Source organism: Aristolochia californica, unplaced genomic scaffold (genome assembly GCF_029961685.1).
Source record: "Aristolochia californica isolate CCGP_79_NKW_82.1479 unplaced genomic scaffold, dmAriCali1.0.hap1 SCAF_13, whole genome shotgun sequence".
NCBI lineage: Eukaryota > Viridiplantae > Streptophyta > Magnoliopsida > Piperales > Aristolochiaceae > Aristolochia > Aristolochia californica.
This window is the reverse complement of record NW_027181804.1, coordinates 24,829,125-24,847,333: the sequence shown is the minus strand read 5'-3', so window position 1 is coordinate 24,847,333 and position 18,209 is coordinate 24,829,125. Positions and strand designations below refer to the sequence as shown.

At 34.9% G+C, this 18,209-nt stretch overlaps 1 protein-coding gene and 1 non-coding gene across 3 annotated transcripts; both read right to left on the bottom strand.

Annotated features, from left to right (window-relative positions):
- Positions 1-8,986: 8,986 nt before the first annotated feature.
- Positions 8,987-9,060, bottom strand: TRNAR-UCG (transfer RNA arginine (anticodon UCG)). Its single transcript has one exon. It is a non-coding gene; the product is annotated as a tRNA-Arg (tRNA).
- An 880-nt stretch (positions 9,061-9,940) lies between these two features.
- Positions 9,941-17,718, bottom strand: LOC137948618 (AUGMIN subunit 8-like). 2 transcript variants are annotated; one of them, XR_011111634.1, is made up of 8 exons: positions 17,356-17,718; positions 14,329-15,740; positions 14,060-14,179; positions 13,752-13,868; positions 13,512-13,601; positions 12,627-12,734; positions 10,552-10,759; positions 9,941-10,132 (listed from the first exon to the last, which is right to left on the bottom strand). XR_011111634.1 is itself a non-coding variant. In XM_068794714.1 (7 exons), exons 2-7 carry the CDS (start codon positions 15,607-15,609, stop codon positions 10,703-10,705), a joined length of 1,773 nt encoding a protein of 590 aa, XP_068650815.1. In that variant the 5' UTR covers positions 15,610-15,740; positions 17,356-17,718; the 3' UTR covers positions 10,388-10,702. The 2 variants fall into 2 exon arrangements, 1 of the variants encoding a protein (XP_068650815.1); XM_068794714.1 differs by lacking the exon at positions 9,941-10,132 and having other exon boundaries at positions 10,388-10,759.
- Between the last annotated feature and the right edge of the window lie 491 nt (positions 17,719-18,209).

Sequence of the window (18,209 nt, the reverse complement as noted above, 5' to 3'; positions counted from 1 at the left end):
GAACTATGAATGCTAATAATGTATATAAATGTTGAAAGATTTAGCCAAATTTTTTTCTCTTCAAAAGGGTAAAATCAAAATTTGAAGCACAAAATATTTTTTTCAGAAGTTTAGTATGACACTAAATGCTTAATAAATGCCCATCTACAAGTTTGGGAGCTTATATATAAGTTTTCTAGCCAAAGTAGTCATTATTTGGATATTTACAAAAGATATAGGGAGCCAATGATCAATCAATCAAACCCAACGACTATAATGTTAACTTTAAGATCCATGACATCAACTACTTTACAAATATTTTCAAAATAAGTTGATCGGTCATCATTTCAATTGATTGATTATGCTTTATAATTTTGTCTTGCAATGTTTTGGTTGATGGATCAATATTGTAACATTGATCGATCATGCTTTATAATTTCGTGTGGTCAATCATATGCCTAAAAAATTTGAGCAATCGATGTTCATCTACAATTTTGGGAGCTTATGTATAAGTTTCTTAGCCAAAATAATTGTTATTTGGTTGCTTACAAAAGATATAGGGAGCCTATGATGGATCAATCGAGCCTCAAAGGCTAGAATTTTAGCTTTATGATCGACCATGGCATCAATCAACCACTTTGAAAACATTTAAAAAATAGTTTGATTGGTCATCTCTTTCAATTCATCGAATATGCTTTATAATTTTTCCTTGCAACATTCTGGTTGATGGATCAATATAGTAACATTGATCGATCATGCTTTATTGTTGAAAGATAGACCCACATGATCAAGGAAGGCCCACATATCTAAGAGTATTATAAGATGTGCTACACGACCAAAGAAAACCCACAAGATGGGTCCAAGCACATAAGAAGTAGAACCCACCATGATTACCACAAGTTGGCATCCTTATCACATAAGTTGGAAGATCAAGAAGGACTCACAAAGGCATCTTTATCTTATGATCACGTCCTAGAAGAGTTCTAGTTTGAGTTATGTTTATCTTTTATCTATATTGAGTTATTTAATTATGCTAGGACTTATCTTTAAATATTAGAGTTTGGGTGTAATTGGGACAAAGGTAGTTTTCTTGTAATTGGACTCTACTACCTTCCTATATTATAAATAGAGGTTCATGTACTCTGATTATAATAAGCTAATGAAGTCAATGAAGTATTTCTCTTTTACATAAATTCAACATGGTATCAGAGCATGTTCTGTGAATTGACTTGGTTAACCCACAGAGATAATGAGATCCTTTACTCTAAACCATAAACCCTAAGTCTTGGTTCATAGTTTTTTTTTTCAGTCCCTACTTCTGTAGTTTGATTTGCATTTTTTACCTCTTTAATGAGATTTTAAGATTGCAAAATATATATTGACGGAAAGATATTTGAGTCTAATTTCCAAATAAAAACATTTTTTTCCAATCGGATATATCTACAAAGATAAATCGATATTTGAATGAGAGAAGGTCAGATTGCAAAAGAGGTTCGAGTAGCAGCAGAAAACTTCAACTTCTGAGGTATTTTATGCTATCAAGAACAAGACTTTATATGGATATATATATCAAAATAAATACCTATAAGTATATTCTCTTACATATTCAACCAATTTTCAATCAGATTTATCTATAAAGAGAAATCAATATTTAAAGCAGCGAAGGTTAGATTGAAAAAAAGGTTCGAACAACAGCAGAAAGCTTAAACTTCCGAGGTATTTTATGCTATCAATAAGGAGACTTTATATGGAGAATTATATATCAAAAAAAATATATGTAAGTCTATTTTCTACCAATTCTTGATCTGAGTTTTTTATAAGGAAATACTGATCTTGGAAGAGTCAATGGTCATACTAAAAAAAAAAAGAAATAGGTCTTAGTTCGGCCAAATTATAGAGACCGAAATCTATCAGATTATTTATCTTCTAATAATAATATTTTATGAAGAGAAGTTATACTATGATAAAATTTATTTAAGTCTAGTTTTATAAGGAGAAAATTTCATGTCAATTTGATCTATATTTAAAGATATATTGACATTGGAAGAATCAAAGGTCATGCTGGTATTCTGTCGTATTGAAAAATCCAAATTTATGTCCTTTGTTTTGCATCATTGTTTGAGTTGCTATATCAGGTAAATATCTCACTTCTCCCTATTTTAAGGGCTTCTTACTACATCTATATTATTTGGGCTTATTGCTGCATTGGTTCAAGCTTGGATCACTACCATTACCCCCCAACTTGAGGGAGAGAAATAGAAAAAGTACAAGAAAAAAGGTATTTTATTCCATATGTTGTGGATAAATTTATGTGACCAAAATATTTAAGAAAGGGGGAACACAAAAGATAAAGCTTATGCATCTCAGAAAAAATATTTATATCGAATTATGATTATTTCATGGGTCCTTCTACAAGGTTTATATTTTGGTCTGTGTTATATGTGTTGGAAGATGGTTGTGTTACATTACAACTTTTACTATTATGTCTCATTGGATGAGACATTATTATTGAAGAAGAGGTGGCCTCAGTACCTTTTATCATACCATAATTTATTTGATTCCAAAAAATATCACGGTTGGGACACCATTATAAATAAATCCACTATCTCCCCCCCCCCCCCCCCCCCCCCCCCCCCCTTCTCCCTTTAATATTTTTTATTACTCCAACCACTTGAGAGTTGTTGTCCTTTGGAAGGACATAGTGGTGGATACTTAAGAGAAATGCTGATAAACACACTACCTACAGAAGATGGAGTGTGCCCTACATCCAACATTAGGACTGGAGTATAGAGCAATGTCTTACCAATTAGGAGTGGTTTTTACTCTCACTTATATTATACCAGCAGGGTGTCATGGAAGGGCGCAACAGCATGAGGTGGAGTGTTGGAAGATGAAGGCATATTGGAATATGTGCCATTTTACACAAAAAAATTTTATACATCATTTGCAGCATGCTGGGAGTTCATATTGTTCTCTCAACCCCAGTTTGAGGGGGAGTGTTGAAAGATAGGCCCAAACCCACACGACCAAGGAAGACCCACATATCTAAGAGTATTATAAGATGGGCCACACAACCAAATAAGGCCCATAAGATGGGCCCAAACACATAAGAAGTAGGACCCACCATGATTACCATGAGTTGGCATCCTTATCACATAAGTTGGAAGATCAAAAAGGACTTACAAAGGCATCTTTATCTTATGGTCATGTCCTAGAAGAGTTCTAGTTTGAGTTATGTTGGTCTTTTATCTATATTGAGTAATTTAATTATGCTACGACTTATCTTTAAGTGTTAGAATTTGGGTGTAATGGGACAAAGGTAGTTTTATTGTAATTGGACTCTACTACCTTCCTCTATTATAAATAGAGGTTCATGTAATCTTGTCATAATAAGTTAATGAAGTCAATGAAGTATTTCTCTTTTCCATAAATTCAACATGTATAATTTTATATGAAAGATCATATGCCTACAAAAGTTGATCAATTATGCCACTTGGTAGTGTATTCTACTAAGCTCTAATCATGATTTATGCCCTTACCAAGGGATTTAAAATTTTGAAATAATTTATATGCATCATAAAATCTTAGTTTTAGAAAACATTGCATGTGCTAATGTTTTCTCTTGAATTCAAAGATCGATATGATACAAAAGCATGAGATTTGAATTTGAAGTGAAGTTTATATTTGGTAAAATCTCATGTTATAAATTCAAAACCTTCTATTATATTAATATGATGATTTTTGAGTATTTTTTGAAAAAAAATTAACGTTCTAATGCTCTAATGATTACTTGTGCTTGAGCATCGAAATTTGAATGCTTGTCTTCTTAAATAGCTAGACTTCTTGGGATTTTTTAAATGATGTTTAGACTCTAGTCTTCAAATGTTCAATCTTCTTCTTAATATAAATTCTTCTTCTCAATAGCAATCTTGAATGAGTTTGTGGTTTGGCTCTTGACTTGGCAACTTGATTGATTTTTCTTTTGTCTTGAGCTTTTGTTGTGGGCCTCATAGTATTTGTGTCGATAGCCATTTGTCTAGCATACACTATGAAACTATTAATAGCACACTAACTTCAACCTACTCATTTTGTTATCATCAAAATAATAGAGATCAACATAATTTTACCATAGGTCTAATAACCTTAACCAACTTCAAGAAGAAATAAAAATAGAAAACAAAAATCATCCATAGTTTTCAAACATTATCAAGCATGTCCCAAAAGGTAAGAATTACATACCAATTGAAGATCATTGTGTTAGTCTAACCACAAAAAGAACTGTAATAAATAGACTAACATATAGTTGTCTAAAAACTTTCTTCAATGAAACAATAATTTTAAACTCCATCATAGACAACAAAATGATTATGCATTTTCTCACTCTAAAAGAACTAATCTTAAGGTTCAATGTCAAATTTTTAACCATCTTTGTGATTCCAAATTTTAGCTTTGTGAGGCCAACATCAACAAACTAAGATAAGATAAGATAAAACGTATAATAGATTGTTTTAATATGATAATCTACACATGCATGGATTGGGCATGAAGAAGAACTCAAAGAGTTAAAACATAGTTTAGACCTTGCAATTTTTCGATCTTGGCTAAAAATTTTCATTGAGGTTATGAGATGGAAGTATCACCTGGAAGGTGAAGAAAATGTAGGGCAAACCAAGAAAAACAACGAAAAACAAAAAATGAGGGCAATAAGAAAACTTAGGGCTGACTAAGAAAAATAATATATGATAATATAGAAGTTTATAAATGAGAAAAGTTGTTGAGGATGGCTTTGCTGGAGCCTTGGTCGAAGAGGCACAAAGCTAAGAAGATGATGCTCAAAATGAATGATACATCAAAGAGATATTACAAGGAGGCACAATTTCTGCATATGGCAAAAGGAAGTTCCAACATTATGCACCCTAGAGATTTGAAGTAAGAGGGTTGATTTTCTCAAACAAGACTCATAAGATGAAAAAGGTCAATTGATACGCTTGTATTTTCGTAGTTGGAGAAGATTCAAAGAGGAAACAAATATAGGAAACATACTTGTGCTTCATCAAAATGCTAGGCATTACGAACGTTCCAAATATTCTGGGTAGTAAATACAAATATGTATGTCATATAAAAGCAACAAATGGATTGGAGAAATGTCAAGTTGTTGGATTACGTCCAGTCAACCTATTAAGTGCATTTGGTTGATTATGTGTATTTTCAAGATTTAAGTTCATTTTTGTTAATTGAAACCTATGTTCTCCTTGGGTTTGTCCAATCAAACATGGAAAACTAAGTAAAGCTTCCAGAGAGAAATCTAAAATTTACATGAAAAATAAGAAAACATACAACTTCTTAATCTAAACCTATGTTCTCCTTAGATTTGTCCAATCAAACATGGAAAACAAGCTCAATAATACTTTTAGAGAGAAATATTACATTTACATGAAAATTAGGAAAACTTAGAACTTCTTCATAACTCTCTAATTTCGCTTATCTCCTTCTCTGCAAAATCTATTCTCTTTGATTTTTTCATTCATAAAATAGCTTTATGAAGTTTCCATGGTTCTTTTGTTTCTCTTATTAGAGGAATCATTTGCCGGAAGGAGTTAAGTATAACATGAGCCATTATGGTAATAAGGGGCTCATCCCCCTGCCTAAAGAATTATAAGGAGATTCCTTCTATTTGCTTGTTAAACCTGTTCTCCACTCCAACTCCCCAACCACCTTGGATTGGTTACCCCTATTGGTATTGGAAAGAAGGTAGGGCATTAGGTGAACCCCTTCCACTGCTAGTTGCATGGCAAGGTTTCCCCTTTGCGATCTGGTTATGTGTTGACTTAGTCTATTCATCCATGTAAATATCAAAACCCAATTGATTGGCCGGGTTTTGACTAGTTCCCAAGTATGTGCTATATCATACCCAATGGAGGGATGGGGGTTAGATTGAACTCATTTCAATTGGTTGATTCCATCTAGATTTAGTAGTACTAGCAACAATGGAAAAATGTTAATTCAAATTCCAAAGTACATTTATTTGCATGATCTTGTTGCAATGTTTCATAGTAATAATCAAAAGATAAGAAAAGAGGCATAGGGTTAGTTAGTATCCACTCCACCCCCTCCACCCACCTACCCCCCTCCAACAACACACACACACTAATCTAAGTGGCCATGGGAGGTCAATGTTGCAACTTCTCTTGCTTGGAAGCACTCCACTAGAGCATAATCAATGGTAGCTCCCTCTCCCCTCCTATTCATAGGGTAAAGGACTCCACCTTTTTTTATTTTTAAAATAAATCTATAGTACATAATAAATATTTATATTTTATATAAATTATATATGTTAGTATATATTTATATTTTAAATATACAACTATAATATATTATCACACATAATTTATTATATGTAATAATAACATAATATGATATAATAATTCATATTTATATAATATTTTAAAGTTTTTTAAATAATATTTATTATATTTTCACTATTTTAGATATTATAATAGTTTATTAAATGATTCTACTTTAAAATATATTTTATTTTTATATATTCTATATTATGTATATGAAAACTATTTATTTTTATAAAATGATATTTATTATATATTAATTACAATTATTTAGTAAATTCTACTTTTAATAAATATATTATTTAACTCTTAATAAGCTTTATATTGGTATTTTGTAGGTTGAAATTGCATCTTTGGACTATCAAAATTTGAGTTGATTCAATAAAAAAAATGATTTACTTTGATCAAGTTTGCTTGACTTATTGAAGTGATACTAGTTGAAGCAAAATTTTTATATAACATGAGGTCTAATCGACTAAATCTTGTGTCCTTGAATTATTAATCCCATTTTACTAACCCTTGTGTCATTTTAATCTTATGAGCTAATATGGTGTAAGTTGAGAGTTCAAAACGCAATGTACGAGAAACACTTACATGCCACACAACGGACACTTCAATTTTTATAGTGGTTTATAATCATATGTTGGATTGTTAATCCACTCCCAAGGTGTTTATACCTCGGAGTTAATTCACTGTGTTCAACTATTAAAGGGCAGAACCCTAATTATAATATTTCCTACATATGGACTTCAATTCATTGACCATAGCAATCAATTTACATGCGCACCTTTTCAAAATTATAAGGCATTAAGCTCTCTAGCAACTATCTAAACACTCTTTCCTAGACTAGTAAAGGGATTTTCAGTAGCTAACTAGGCACTCTTGCCTTAAACCAGGATTTTTTGCAGCAAATTAGGTAATCTTGCCTAAACCCTTTGGGAATTTCAACAGCAAATTGAGCTCAATACCCAAGACCGACACTAGGTTTATCAACATCCAACTAGGCTCTTCCACTTAGATCCATATAAGGGCTTATCAACAACCAACTAGGCACACTATCTTATACCCACAAGGGCCTTATCAATTGTCATTCTTCAACCACAACAATTTTTCTTAACAAATTGAGATGAAGTGAGGTCTTGCCTATATAAGGCTTGACCAAATACTTGAAAGGGTTACCTTCTTACACTTATGCCCAAATACAATGCCTCTCAATAAATTGATTTTCAAATGATAAACACAAGTAAAATATAAAACCAATCCTTGTGAAACAGCTCAATAGGTTCTTAATTGACTTAATTTCAAAATTCAAATCTCAAAATAAATTTTAACTAGTTTTTAAATCAGATGGCACACCAAAGCAGCTAAATGTAAAGATTAATTTCAAAATTCTCATCCACAAGAGATAATCTGAACTTTGTAAATGATTTCAAAGAATCAGATCACTTGTTCAATTCTCTTGGCCAGGTTCAATCAAATGATCTCAAAGCAAATGCATGTAGAACCTTAGATTTTAAAAATCTATCTACAATAGCAATTAATCCTGTCAATGCCACACCAAATCCTTTTGCTAGAATGACTAATAGGATTTTGAAGCATTGGTGTAAAGATTCTAGCAAAGATAAATCTAAGAGAATAATAAATATTTCTAAGTTTTGTAAATGTGTAGATATACTTAGTTCCTAGGAGGATGACTTTTCAAATACTCAAATTTGAACTCCAAAATTGATTTCAAAATGTGAGAATCCTTAAGAGTGATCGGGGAAGCCTTAAAAATCAAGATATTTGTAGTTTGGAGCAAAAATATTCTAAATAGATGAGTTCTCAACAGTTGAAAATTGAATCATTCAGCACAAAAAGGGAAATTTGTCATTTTACAGAATTTGATGAAGTCTCGATGAAAATTGAAATTTCTTCTTGAGTTGTTAATCGCATAGATAGATTACTTTAAAATTTTGAAGACCTATCTTGACCAAATCAAAGCTCAAAATCTCTTTCCACAACTCTTCTAGGTCACATCGGTTGAATGCAATCTAGGCTATTTGAATGGTCTTTTATGATCAGCCTGTCCTCTTTCTTCAATCATCAAGCTTCTTTGAATTGGTTGTTCAGATAGTTGGTCAAATGGATTTTTACAATTTCTTCTCTTTCTATTGGACTTACCTTTTTGGACGCTTATATGTTCAAACAGTTGAACGAAACTTCAAAGAGTTTTCTCTCTCCTAATCAATCGAATGACTAAAGGTTCACATTTAGCTGGTCAACCTTTGGTCTTGAGCTATTATTTAGCCTTTGTTTACAAGTTTTTCCAATGTTTCTTGTCTACTGGAAAGGATATAATGCTAAATTTTTGTTTGAGATTTTTCTCGCCATTTAAGCTGACTCAAACTTCACAATTTGTTATCATCAAAATTAACCTAATGGAGATCTTGAGACCAACGGTGTCATATCATGTCACTCACCTCAATCTCCTATACATACATGATTATATGAGCAACACTAAACGATACACCAAATATGACTTTTCTATCATTTACTTAGAAATAATAAAAAAGCATTTTAATTTTTTTTTAAATTTAACAAGAAATTTTCTTTATTTTGTAAAAACCTTTTATTATTTTCCGCAAATAAAAATATCATAAAGTAACTTAAAAAACATAGGACGACCACAGTGGGAGTCGAACCCACGACCTTTTGATCCGAAGTCAAACGCGCTAATCCACTGCGCTATGCGGTCGTTGATGTTTTAACCGAGGTCCATTTGGTTAATCTAGAGTAGAATAATATCCAAAAATCTGAAATTGTCGTTGTCGTCGTTCTCAGTCGCCTCCTCCCTTCTCTAGAGTCTGGAACTTCCTGGCGACCATCTTCCATAGATCTAACTCCGGCTGCTCGGTGACTTATAATGGTTCACGATTGGTCGCCGACGATCTGGTAAGTTATTCTAACTTCTCTAGTCTCCCCTTTCATTTTTTTTTCTTGGAAATGACTAAATTTCCGCTATTCGACTGAAATCTTCTGTAAATCACCGATTGCAGAAGAGCTAAGGAGAGCATTCGAAGTCGCCGGTCAGTACAGGGACTTCGGCGACAATTAGAGGACCCTCGGCGACTGAAGACTGAGAACCCACTTAAAAGGCTTTCCCTTCAGCATCAATACCAATCAAAAGAAAAAACAAGCATAAAATTTCATACTTTAATTTCTCCCTTTAATTTCTGAAGCTTTATATTAGCGGCTAACCCATGCTTTAAACCATTTTGAAGCTTTTTTTCTGCCTGTAGATCAAGGCCTGCTTTATTCTCATCTTTCTAATCTTTCTTCTTTCTTAATGGTAACGCAGCACAATCATTATAAAATTTCACTGTATAACACCTATTGACAAGATGGGTCGTTCTCTCCAGAAGAACTCTTTCCGCAGGTTCTGTTCCTGATGATGAATTAGCTTGGTGGGTTCATACAGATCTCTTTAGATTTCTCAAAAACCTGCCATCAAGCGTTCTTGTTTCCACCCTCTCTTTCTGTTGCATTTTCTTTCTACGCAAATGTTACAAACATGAGATGGGAAATGAATGCCATTTCATATTATATATAAAAAAAAGGAAGGTCCAAAGATAACCACAAACAGATGTGCCAGTTGTTAAAAACAAGTTCAAACTCAATAAAATAAGGAGACTGGAAGAAATGGTTAGTAAGCTGCATGGTTAGTAAAGCCTAATAACCAGCTGCTGCTTCCACACATTAAAATTTCTTACCAGTAAGGGATTGCAAATTCCGAACGAAAGAACCTCAGCTCATTGACAAAGTGATGCCTACACTGCAATCAACAGCCAAGGAAGCCAACAAACACTGAGAAGAAATGGATCCGTAATAGCAAACCAAGCCTAATTTTATCAGCTTTGGTTGTGTGTTTCACTGCCATCTACAGTTCTGTGCATGTTAAATGCATCTTATAAGTATGGGATTTTGGATGTTTTCATGGTTAGAACATTATATATATGCATTACCTAGGTGAGTTAGTACAACTACCCAGAGATTCGATTTGTAATCTTTAACACTTTATTCTTTCCATCCTCTCTTTCCTTTGTGTTTTCCTTTCATGCAATTGATACAAAAATTACATAGAAATTGGATAGAGCTGATAGCTCCTTGTTACAATAGTTAAATAAAAAGAACAAAAACAATAATAATAAAGGAAAAGATGATGATAACCACAAGTAGATACACCCACCAGTAGAAGACAGATTTACAGTCACCAAGCCAAGCAGAGCAGGCACATCATTACCTCCACCAGAGATGGTCAGAAATGGTAGTAGTTAGCAGCAGCAGCGCATCTTCTGGCCGGTAAACAAGCATTCGGTGGCTGAGATAGATAGATCCCGTTAAGCATAGCTTGTTTTGAGTTGTATAAGGTGTGTTCTTAGGCTACTTTCCTCTACCTGTATTTAAGCTCATGATCAGCATAAAAAACATGCCAAGAAATTCAAATGCACATGTTGGTTGAGAGTTGATTCAGTCAAAGAGATTAATGTGATGTTTCCTTAGCTTCGAATAATTAATGTGTTGGCATGATATCGAACATAAATACAGTAGCCCAATCTGACTGTTTCAAGAGTTGCCAAAAAAGTTCCAGACATTGTTTTTGGGCATAGCTAAGGTATAAACATGATCGTTTTTAGCTTCAAACACTTCTTCAACTCAAAGCATCAATTGTCAGCATATCCAACCCTGGAAGCTTCTGAATCTTAATGTGGGAAAAGGCATTTCTTTTAAAGATCTACTCGTGCAGCAGCAAAAGAGGCCAAGGCTAATGTTAGACATACTACCAATGCTAATGATGTAATTTGGTATCTATGCTGTCAAGGTGCAGGAATAACAATCCTTGTAATGAGGATCAACATGGAAACTGTGCACTTCTTGTCCTTCAGTTTAGACATCTATGATCATTGATCAAGAAATGGAACAGTTTCTTTGTTTCCCGTCTTTCTTACCAGTAGAAATGGAACATTCTTCTTTTGATGAAAGGTGATTTTATTAAGAGAACCAAAAAAGGAGGAACTAACTCCTAACAACAAGAGATTGCAAAGAAGCTCTCTGCTTGGCTAAAACAAAGAAAATCACCACTAGGATCATTTTTCAATGGAACATTTTTCTTAGCCACTAGGATCCATCATTATCTGTTCTCCATTTATGAATATACTACTATTGAACTGAAAAGCTCAGCTGTGAAAGCATTAAATTTATGGAACCTTTTAAGCACATTAAGTTGATTGAAAGTAACCTCTTCAGTAAACATCTCAAAAAATTGCTAGAACCTGTTGCCTACTATCATTTTCTTGCAGACTTCCAGCAGATTTTTGTGAAGAATGTACATAAGCTAAAACAAGAGGTACTACAAGAGTTTTAAAATAATGTTAAGTACATAGAACCCCTGCCACCGAAGAACAAATTTTATGGAAAATAAAAATGACTAAGAGAGCCATATTTGGTAATCATAAGCTAATGTAGTAAGTTTTTATAATTCCTTGCACTGAAACACTCATCCAACTTCGTTTTGTTGAATAATAGGATTTATATAACTTCAACATGAGGATTTTGAAGTAAAATTAAAATGCTTTTTTTTTTTTTGCACTTTCATGACAAGTTGCTCATTTTGAATTGCAACTGAATCAGCATAACAAAGTGAAGATTTCAAAGGAAAATCCTAATTTAATTATTTTCTTCATTTATTTTTTATTTCAATTTTATAAAGAAACAAAATATGTGCATTTGTAACCATTAATACCAGTGTATGCTTAATGTGAAATTTTCAGGGGTGGCAAATTTTGCATGTACAAGTAAAATTTACTTTAATCACCATACATGACCAATGACATACCAGGCAGGCAAATAACTAGAATTATGACTAACTTAACAACTCAAGTATTTAATTATATTCAACACTGTAAGGCACTAGGTCTTTCACAAAAACTAGCAATATTCATGTTCATCCAGTTTTTTCATTTACATTTCATTACAATATTTTCTGAATGGTACGTTTCAAAGAAAAAAAGGAGAGTTTTTCTACAGGTCTTAAATGCCATTGATCCTTCTTTTCCCAATCATTCTACTAAATAAAATGTCTGTAAATGGAGCAAGAGTTGCTATTCGTTCTTATATTTTCTTGAACAGACTTATGAATTAAAAAAATGATTTAAAATAACACTACACCTTGCATATTAAGCATGGTACTTATTTTCTATTTTAGTTATTTATTATCATGAGCAGGATTACAATCTCTATGAATGAAACTATTCCATGTTTCACCTGCATTGCTGCTGTTGAAGCTAATAGGTCTCCACATTCGTCAAGCATGACTCTCTCCAGTGCTGCTACGGTAGCAAGTTCCGACACCAGAGAATTCATCTCCTCGACCTGGCAAGTGTAAAAGTCACAAATTCATTCTAGAAGCCAAACTAGCATGTCTGAAACTTTTCCCATTTTTCTTTGGAAAGCTTGTTTTGGATAACAGACTTGTACAAAATATTTCTTTCAGATTTCAGTAGGATGAATCAACAAGCGCTAATTAATCAACTGATTTTAGAGCACCAAGAACCTTTGTAGAAGTTATATTACATTAACAGGATTCTTCAGTTGAGAAACATGATAAAAACGAAAATGCTCCAGAAGGCAAGAGAAAAGAGAAATGTGCAAAATGGCAAATGAAAGTTAAGCTTTGGCCAGATGAAATAGAGCTTACACTGTCCACCAAGTCATTGGCTTCATAATGCACATGAATATTTAGTTCTCCAAATAAATACTAATGGAGACATCTACATAGATAATGTAAGTTGAGGGTCCATAGAAGGAAAGTAACACCCAAAATGAAGTGATTGAAGCCCCCTATGATGATATGACTCTCAACAGGCATGGTGAGCAAAGAATGTAAATCATTTGCTCGAGAGAATAAAATCTAAAATAGATAAAAACATGCAGAAACAATTATGTCAGTAAACAATAAATGGAAATGTTAAGGAGTGCCAAGAAGAACCAATAGATTAATTTATACTTGGCCCATCAGCAATAGATACATTATGTAGAGACTGAAACTATAACTCAGCCACCCATATCATGTCAGCTGCACTACCACGCAAAATGAAAATGAAAATGTAACAGAATGAAAATTCAGCCACAAGAAAATGAGTATCTCACCCTTGACAGTAAATGATACATTGAGGAACCCATGGCTTGCATAACATCAACAGCTGAACTAATTGAATCCTTCACCATCTGTACATCTGCCTGCAGAATCATGGTAACTAGGCATCAATTTTTTCTTCACATGTATGTTGTCTTGAATTAATACATAAGATATTTCAATATGACATTCTTTAACTGAAAGAAAGATAAACATAAAAAGCATTAGTGCCATCGTCAACAATTAACACTCACCCTCGCCCCATCAGTGACAGGAAGGTGGAGAGTGCATGCTTCCAATGCTTCCGTAGCCCCAGCCAAAGACATTGAATGCTCTCTATCCATTACATCCCAATCATCAAGGTAGGTTATCTAATGGAATCAAAGAAGTGTTAAAGACTTTAGAGCTTTTAAAGCATTTATGATACAAAAGTAGCTTAAAAGTGGTAAGCAAGTTTTTACAACATCAATAATTCTAACACATTCTTTAATAAAAAATTGTGGAAAACCTAATGAATAAATTTGAAATAAGCACATCCATGCAATGTATAATAATGTATTACTTGTTCTATAAGTAGTGAATCCAACTTCATATCCTGCCTGAGTTGCTGGAGGGTGATCCTCTTCATGGTGACAGAATCTCGTAATTCTGAAGTAGCATTCCACACGTTATAGAGAAGATCCTGTTTCATAAGGATCATGTGAAAAGATCTACAAATTTGAAACTTTTTTCCTGATCTTTTATAACAGCACCAAAGATGAAACTGACATAAATATATAAAAAATATTTAAAAATTTAAAACTTAAATAAAACAAGTTGCCTGAACCTTACCTCTGCCATTAGTCTCTGGATAGTCAATGTCGTTTCTGCACGTTCATTAACAAATCGCCATTGCAAGTATCTGTTGTACAATAACCTCATCAGATGAGCATCTTCAATGTGGTTGGACCCCCTTTTTCCTTTCAGAACATCAGCTGAAAAGTTTAAAACAGATGCTGAACTGATGGATCGACCAACTGTGGAGTTGGCTGAAGTAAATGGTAAGGACGGCCTTGCCCTACATGGGCTCAGGTTGCCCCTAGAGATGGTAGGAGCTGTTAATGAGACCTTAGTTGGCGAAGAAGGGTGACGAATTACAGGAAGTTGAGAAGATTGGGTGCGAGTTGCCCGAATTGTTGAAGAATTCAGTTCTGATGAACCTAATGGAAGGAACTTGTGGGGCCCGCATGTTCTTGAGAACGGATCACCAATGGAACTGCTTTCGTATTCCATTCTTCTACATCCTTCCAAGGATATCTGCCTTGATACCTCCCGGCTAGACTTCTGTAAGTTTCTGATTGTAGTATCTGAGGCAACTGGTCTCCTGACTGGTGAAGCCCCTCGCATTGAAAATGACAAAGCACTCCTGGAAGCTCTATCAGAGAGATCCATGCTTCGGGTTAAGGCACCCGCACCGACTATACCATTCAATCTGCTTGGCCACCTATGCTGATCTACTAGCTTCTGTGAATTCTCAATGGGTTTTGAATTCTCTGATTGATCAGAGGCATTCTTCCCTCTCAGTGGTGTACTCTTCCTCTCAGGGGTAGCCTTCCTAGCTGGGCTTTCAGCCTGTCTATGAACCACATTTGCAGAAGACCTCAATGTATGATCACTTGCTGGTCTTTCTTTCTTTGCAACAGGGAGAGAAAAAGTATCTGACTGGAATGACACACTCAGACTGCGCATGGAAGGCCACAAGCCCTCTGGTGTCCGCCCTGTGATTGACCGCCTGGAAGAAATTTGCATCTCTGCTGTTGAATCCTTTACAGGTGTAGTGGGCCTTGAAGGGGATGATGGAGTTGAAGGCCTTGAAGGGGATGAAGGTGTTGAAGGCCGTCTCCTTTCTGCCGATTGGGCCCGTTTAGACACTGAGGGTTCAGGTGTGGTGCTACCTCGAGTGACACTGGGAGATGGGCACCGTCTAGGTGCAGAGAGAGGTGTTGATGTAAGACCAGACATATACCTGGATGCAATTTCTTTCGCCCTGGGCTTGCGAGAGATGGCCACATTGTTCTTCTCTGATAGTCTTAACAGTGACCTTGGAAGCTCCTCTGTTCCACACACATCCATTCAAGCGTCACAAGTCAGGCCACTGAATGCTGCACACACAAAATTGCATCCACGGAAGGCATTCACACATGCTGCTATCAACAATATCTCCTCCCATACAGACAAAGAAGATCAACTTCTCTAGTATGCATCTGTAAGGCAGATACACTTACAGTGAGTTAAGAAAATTCATTGGACAAAGAGATGAAAATTCAAACCACATTAAAGAGGCTTGTCATCAGAAAGGAAAAAAAATTCAGCTTTTCAGAGGGCTTGATCTGAGTACAAGGAAATTAATCAATGTAGCCTCAAAACCTCAAATCTACCGGAATATTGCAAGAATATGAAGTCAGTGAATTCAGACTCGCATAGAAGGGGGACATAATCGAGGCCTCAAAAAGGTGGACAGGTCATCTATATACATTAAATGGACATAATCTGTCGGCAGCATTTAATACACAGGGAAGCATTGGATAACGTGATTTTAGATTCTTATAACCAGTTACTCCAGTGGGAAGATTGTGTGCAGAATAGCAAGACAAATGTAGGAAAAGACTTTCCTCTTGTAGCCCTGTTTTTGTTCCCAGGGAAGTAGCAAGGTTAGCAGGGCAGGAATTTTGTGCACTGCCCACCTCACCTCAGAAACTGAGTGAACGAAATATTAAATTCCATAAAGGAATCATTTTAAAACAACAAAACTCAGGTTTCATTTTACTGAGCAAGATGCCTTCTCTTGGCTCTCTACTTTTCCTCCCAATCTATCAATGGCACCAACAGCTGACAGAGAAATGACAGGAAGACATCAAGGCTTGCCTGCAGCATTTACAAGTTTCCAATCTCCAGTATTCATAAGCTGATGTTATGCCCCAGTAAGATTTAGTAATAATCAGAAAATCCAGAGCCAAAGGAACCTTATCAATACCTTGTTCTGTCTGCGTTCAAACCTTCAAACTTTTTAATGTTACACATAGAAAATACACTTCCAATTTCTTCAAAAGTATAACTAGCAGTTGAATGGTCAGCACTGCTTGTCCAGTTCCTGCATTGAAGAATCTCCACAACCCAAAATTGAATTATTTCTTTCTGAATTTCTACCCATCACTCTCTTCTGCCATGCGTTAAGTGAGCACATTGTTAGGATGAAATTTTTATTTATGTTTACGGATTATTTTGGTATTTGTTTAACAATTAGGCTACAGAAATGTGTGCAGAAATATACAACCACATGCAAAGGAAGGATGAGAGAGACAGAGAGAGATTACGAAATGGAAGTAAAATTCATAATCGATTCGTTTAAACAGATGCATTAACTAGGAAAATTTCAGAAAAAAGAAAGACAGAGTCCGCAGAAGGGGAAAGGAAACTGAACGAAACAATGTGAATAGAAGAAGAAGAAGAAACAAAGATAAAAAGAATCACAACCAAAAACAAAGCCTACAGCAAGTCTCCTCATTCAAGGTATCCTCGAAACCCGTTACAACGATCCATTACATACAAGAAAAGCACAAAACTGAAAAAGCAAATAATCACTTTGCGTAATAAAAATCATCAAATGCAACCCATTTCTTTTGCGAAGAAGCAAAATGGAAATTTAGAAACTCGCTGCAGATGCAGAACCGATGCAGAACCGCGGCTCCAACATCAGCATAAGCCCAAATCTACTATGAGTTGGACGGACTTTCGAAAATTTGAGGGAAAAAAAAAACTATAAAAACTAAAACCAAGTTCAGTCCACATTCTGGAGCCAGTTCTACCAGAGCGACCAACCTGACAGCTTCCAACAATTCACAGATCAATCATCCGAATCCTGATTTAACCACCCAAACACCTCTCCAACCGTCAAGTCCGCAGCCGAACACCGATGCTTAATCATCAAAACATCTCGACCGCCGATTTCACAAACAAAGCGACCAAAACCAGAAAGAAAGAGACACAACCCACCACCAGAAGGTAGGGAGAGTCGAGAAATTAACTCCTTCCCAGCCAGCAACTATCTTCATGGACGGAGTAAATCGTCAAAGAAACGGTGCGATCGGTTCCACGTTCTGCCATTCAAATTAGGAACGAGGAAGCAGAGAAATTCTTCACAAAGAGAGTAAAAAGGAGAGAAGAAAGGACTGACAACCTCAATCGTTGGAAAATTGAAAGAAGTAGTTTTCGATTACCAAATGAAAATGGCCTCATTAGTGGAGGATTATTTGCACGCTACGCCATTAATTACTACTTCTCTATTTTTTTAATCACTTTTCACTTAATTTTCTTAAAATAAAAAAATAAAAAGAGGGATTATTTAAAGCCGTTGATGCTAGTGGGCCTGTATTTAACGGCTGAGATGAGCGATAACCGGAGAAAAGGTGGTATTAATTAAAGACGCGCTGTAAGCCTGTAAAGTTATGTGGCACATGCAAATAGTGAGCACCTTTATTTATTGGCTCGAAGATATTTCGCCTTCTCTCGGCTTTCTGTTTTTAAATCTTCACTCACACGTGTCACGTCATAACGGGCTTTCTAGGTACCCGGTCCAATTCGTTGAATTTACCCTTCAACCACTCTATTTTGGTTGTCATCACATACTCTTTAGTTATTAACCACTCTATTTTGGTTGTCATCACGTACTCTTA

Bases quoted from the DNA above. Each gene is read 5' to 3' on its own strand.
- LOC137948618 (XM_068794714.1), bottom strand. From the start codon at position 15,609: ATGGATGTGTGTGGAACAGAGGAGCTTCCAAGGTCACTGTTAAGACTA. The intron at 13,869-14,059 runs GTAATACATTAT...TGATTCCATTAG, and splicing joins ATTCACTACTTATAGAACAA to ATAACCTACCTTGATGATTG. The intron at 12,735-13,511 runs GTGAGATACTCA...TACACTTGCCAG, and splicing joins TGTATCATTTACTGTCAAGG to GTCGAGGAGATGAATTCTCT.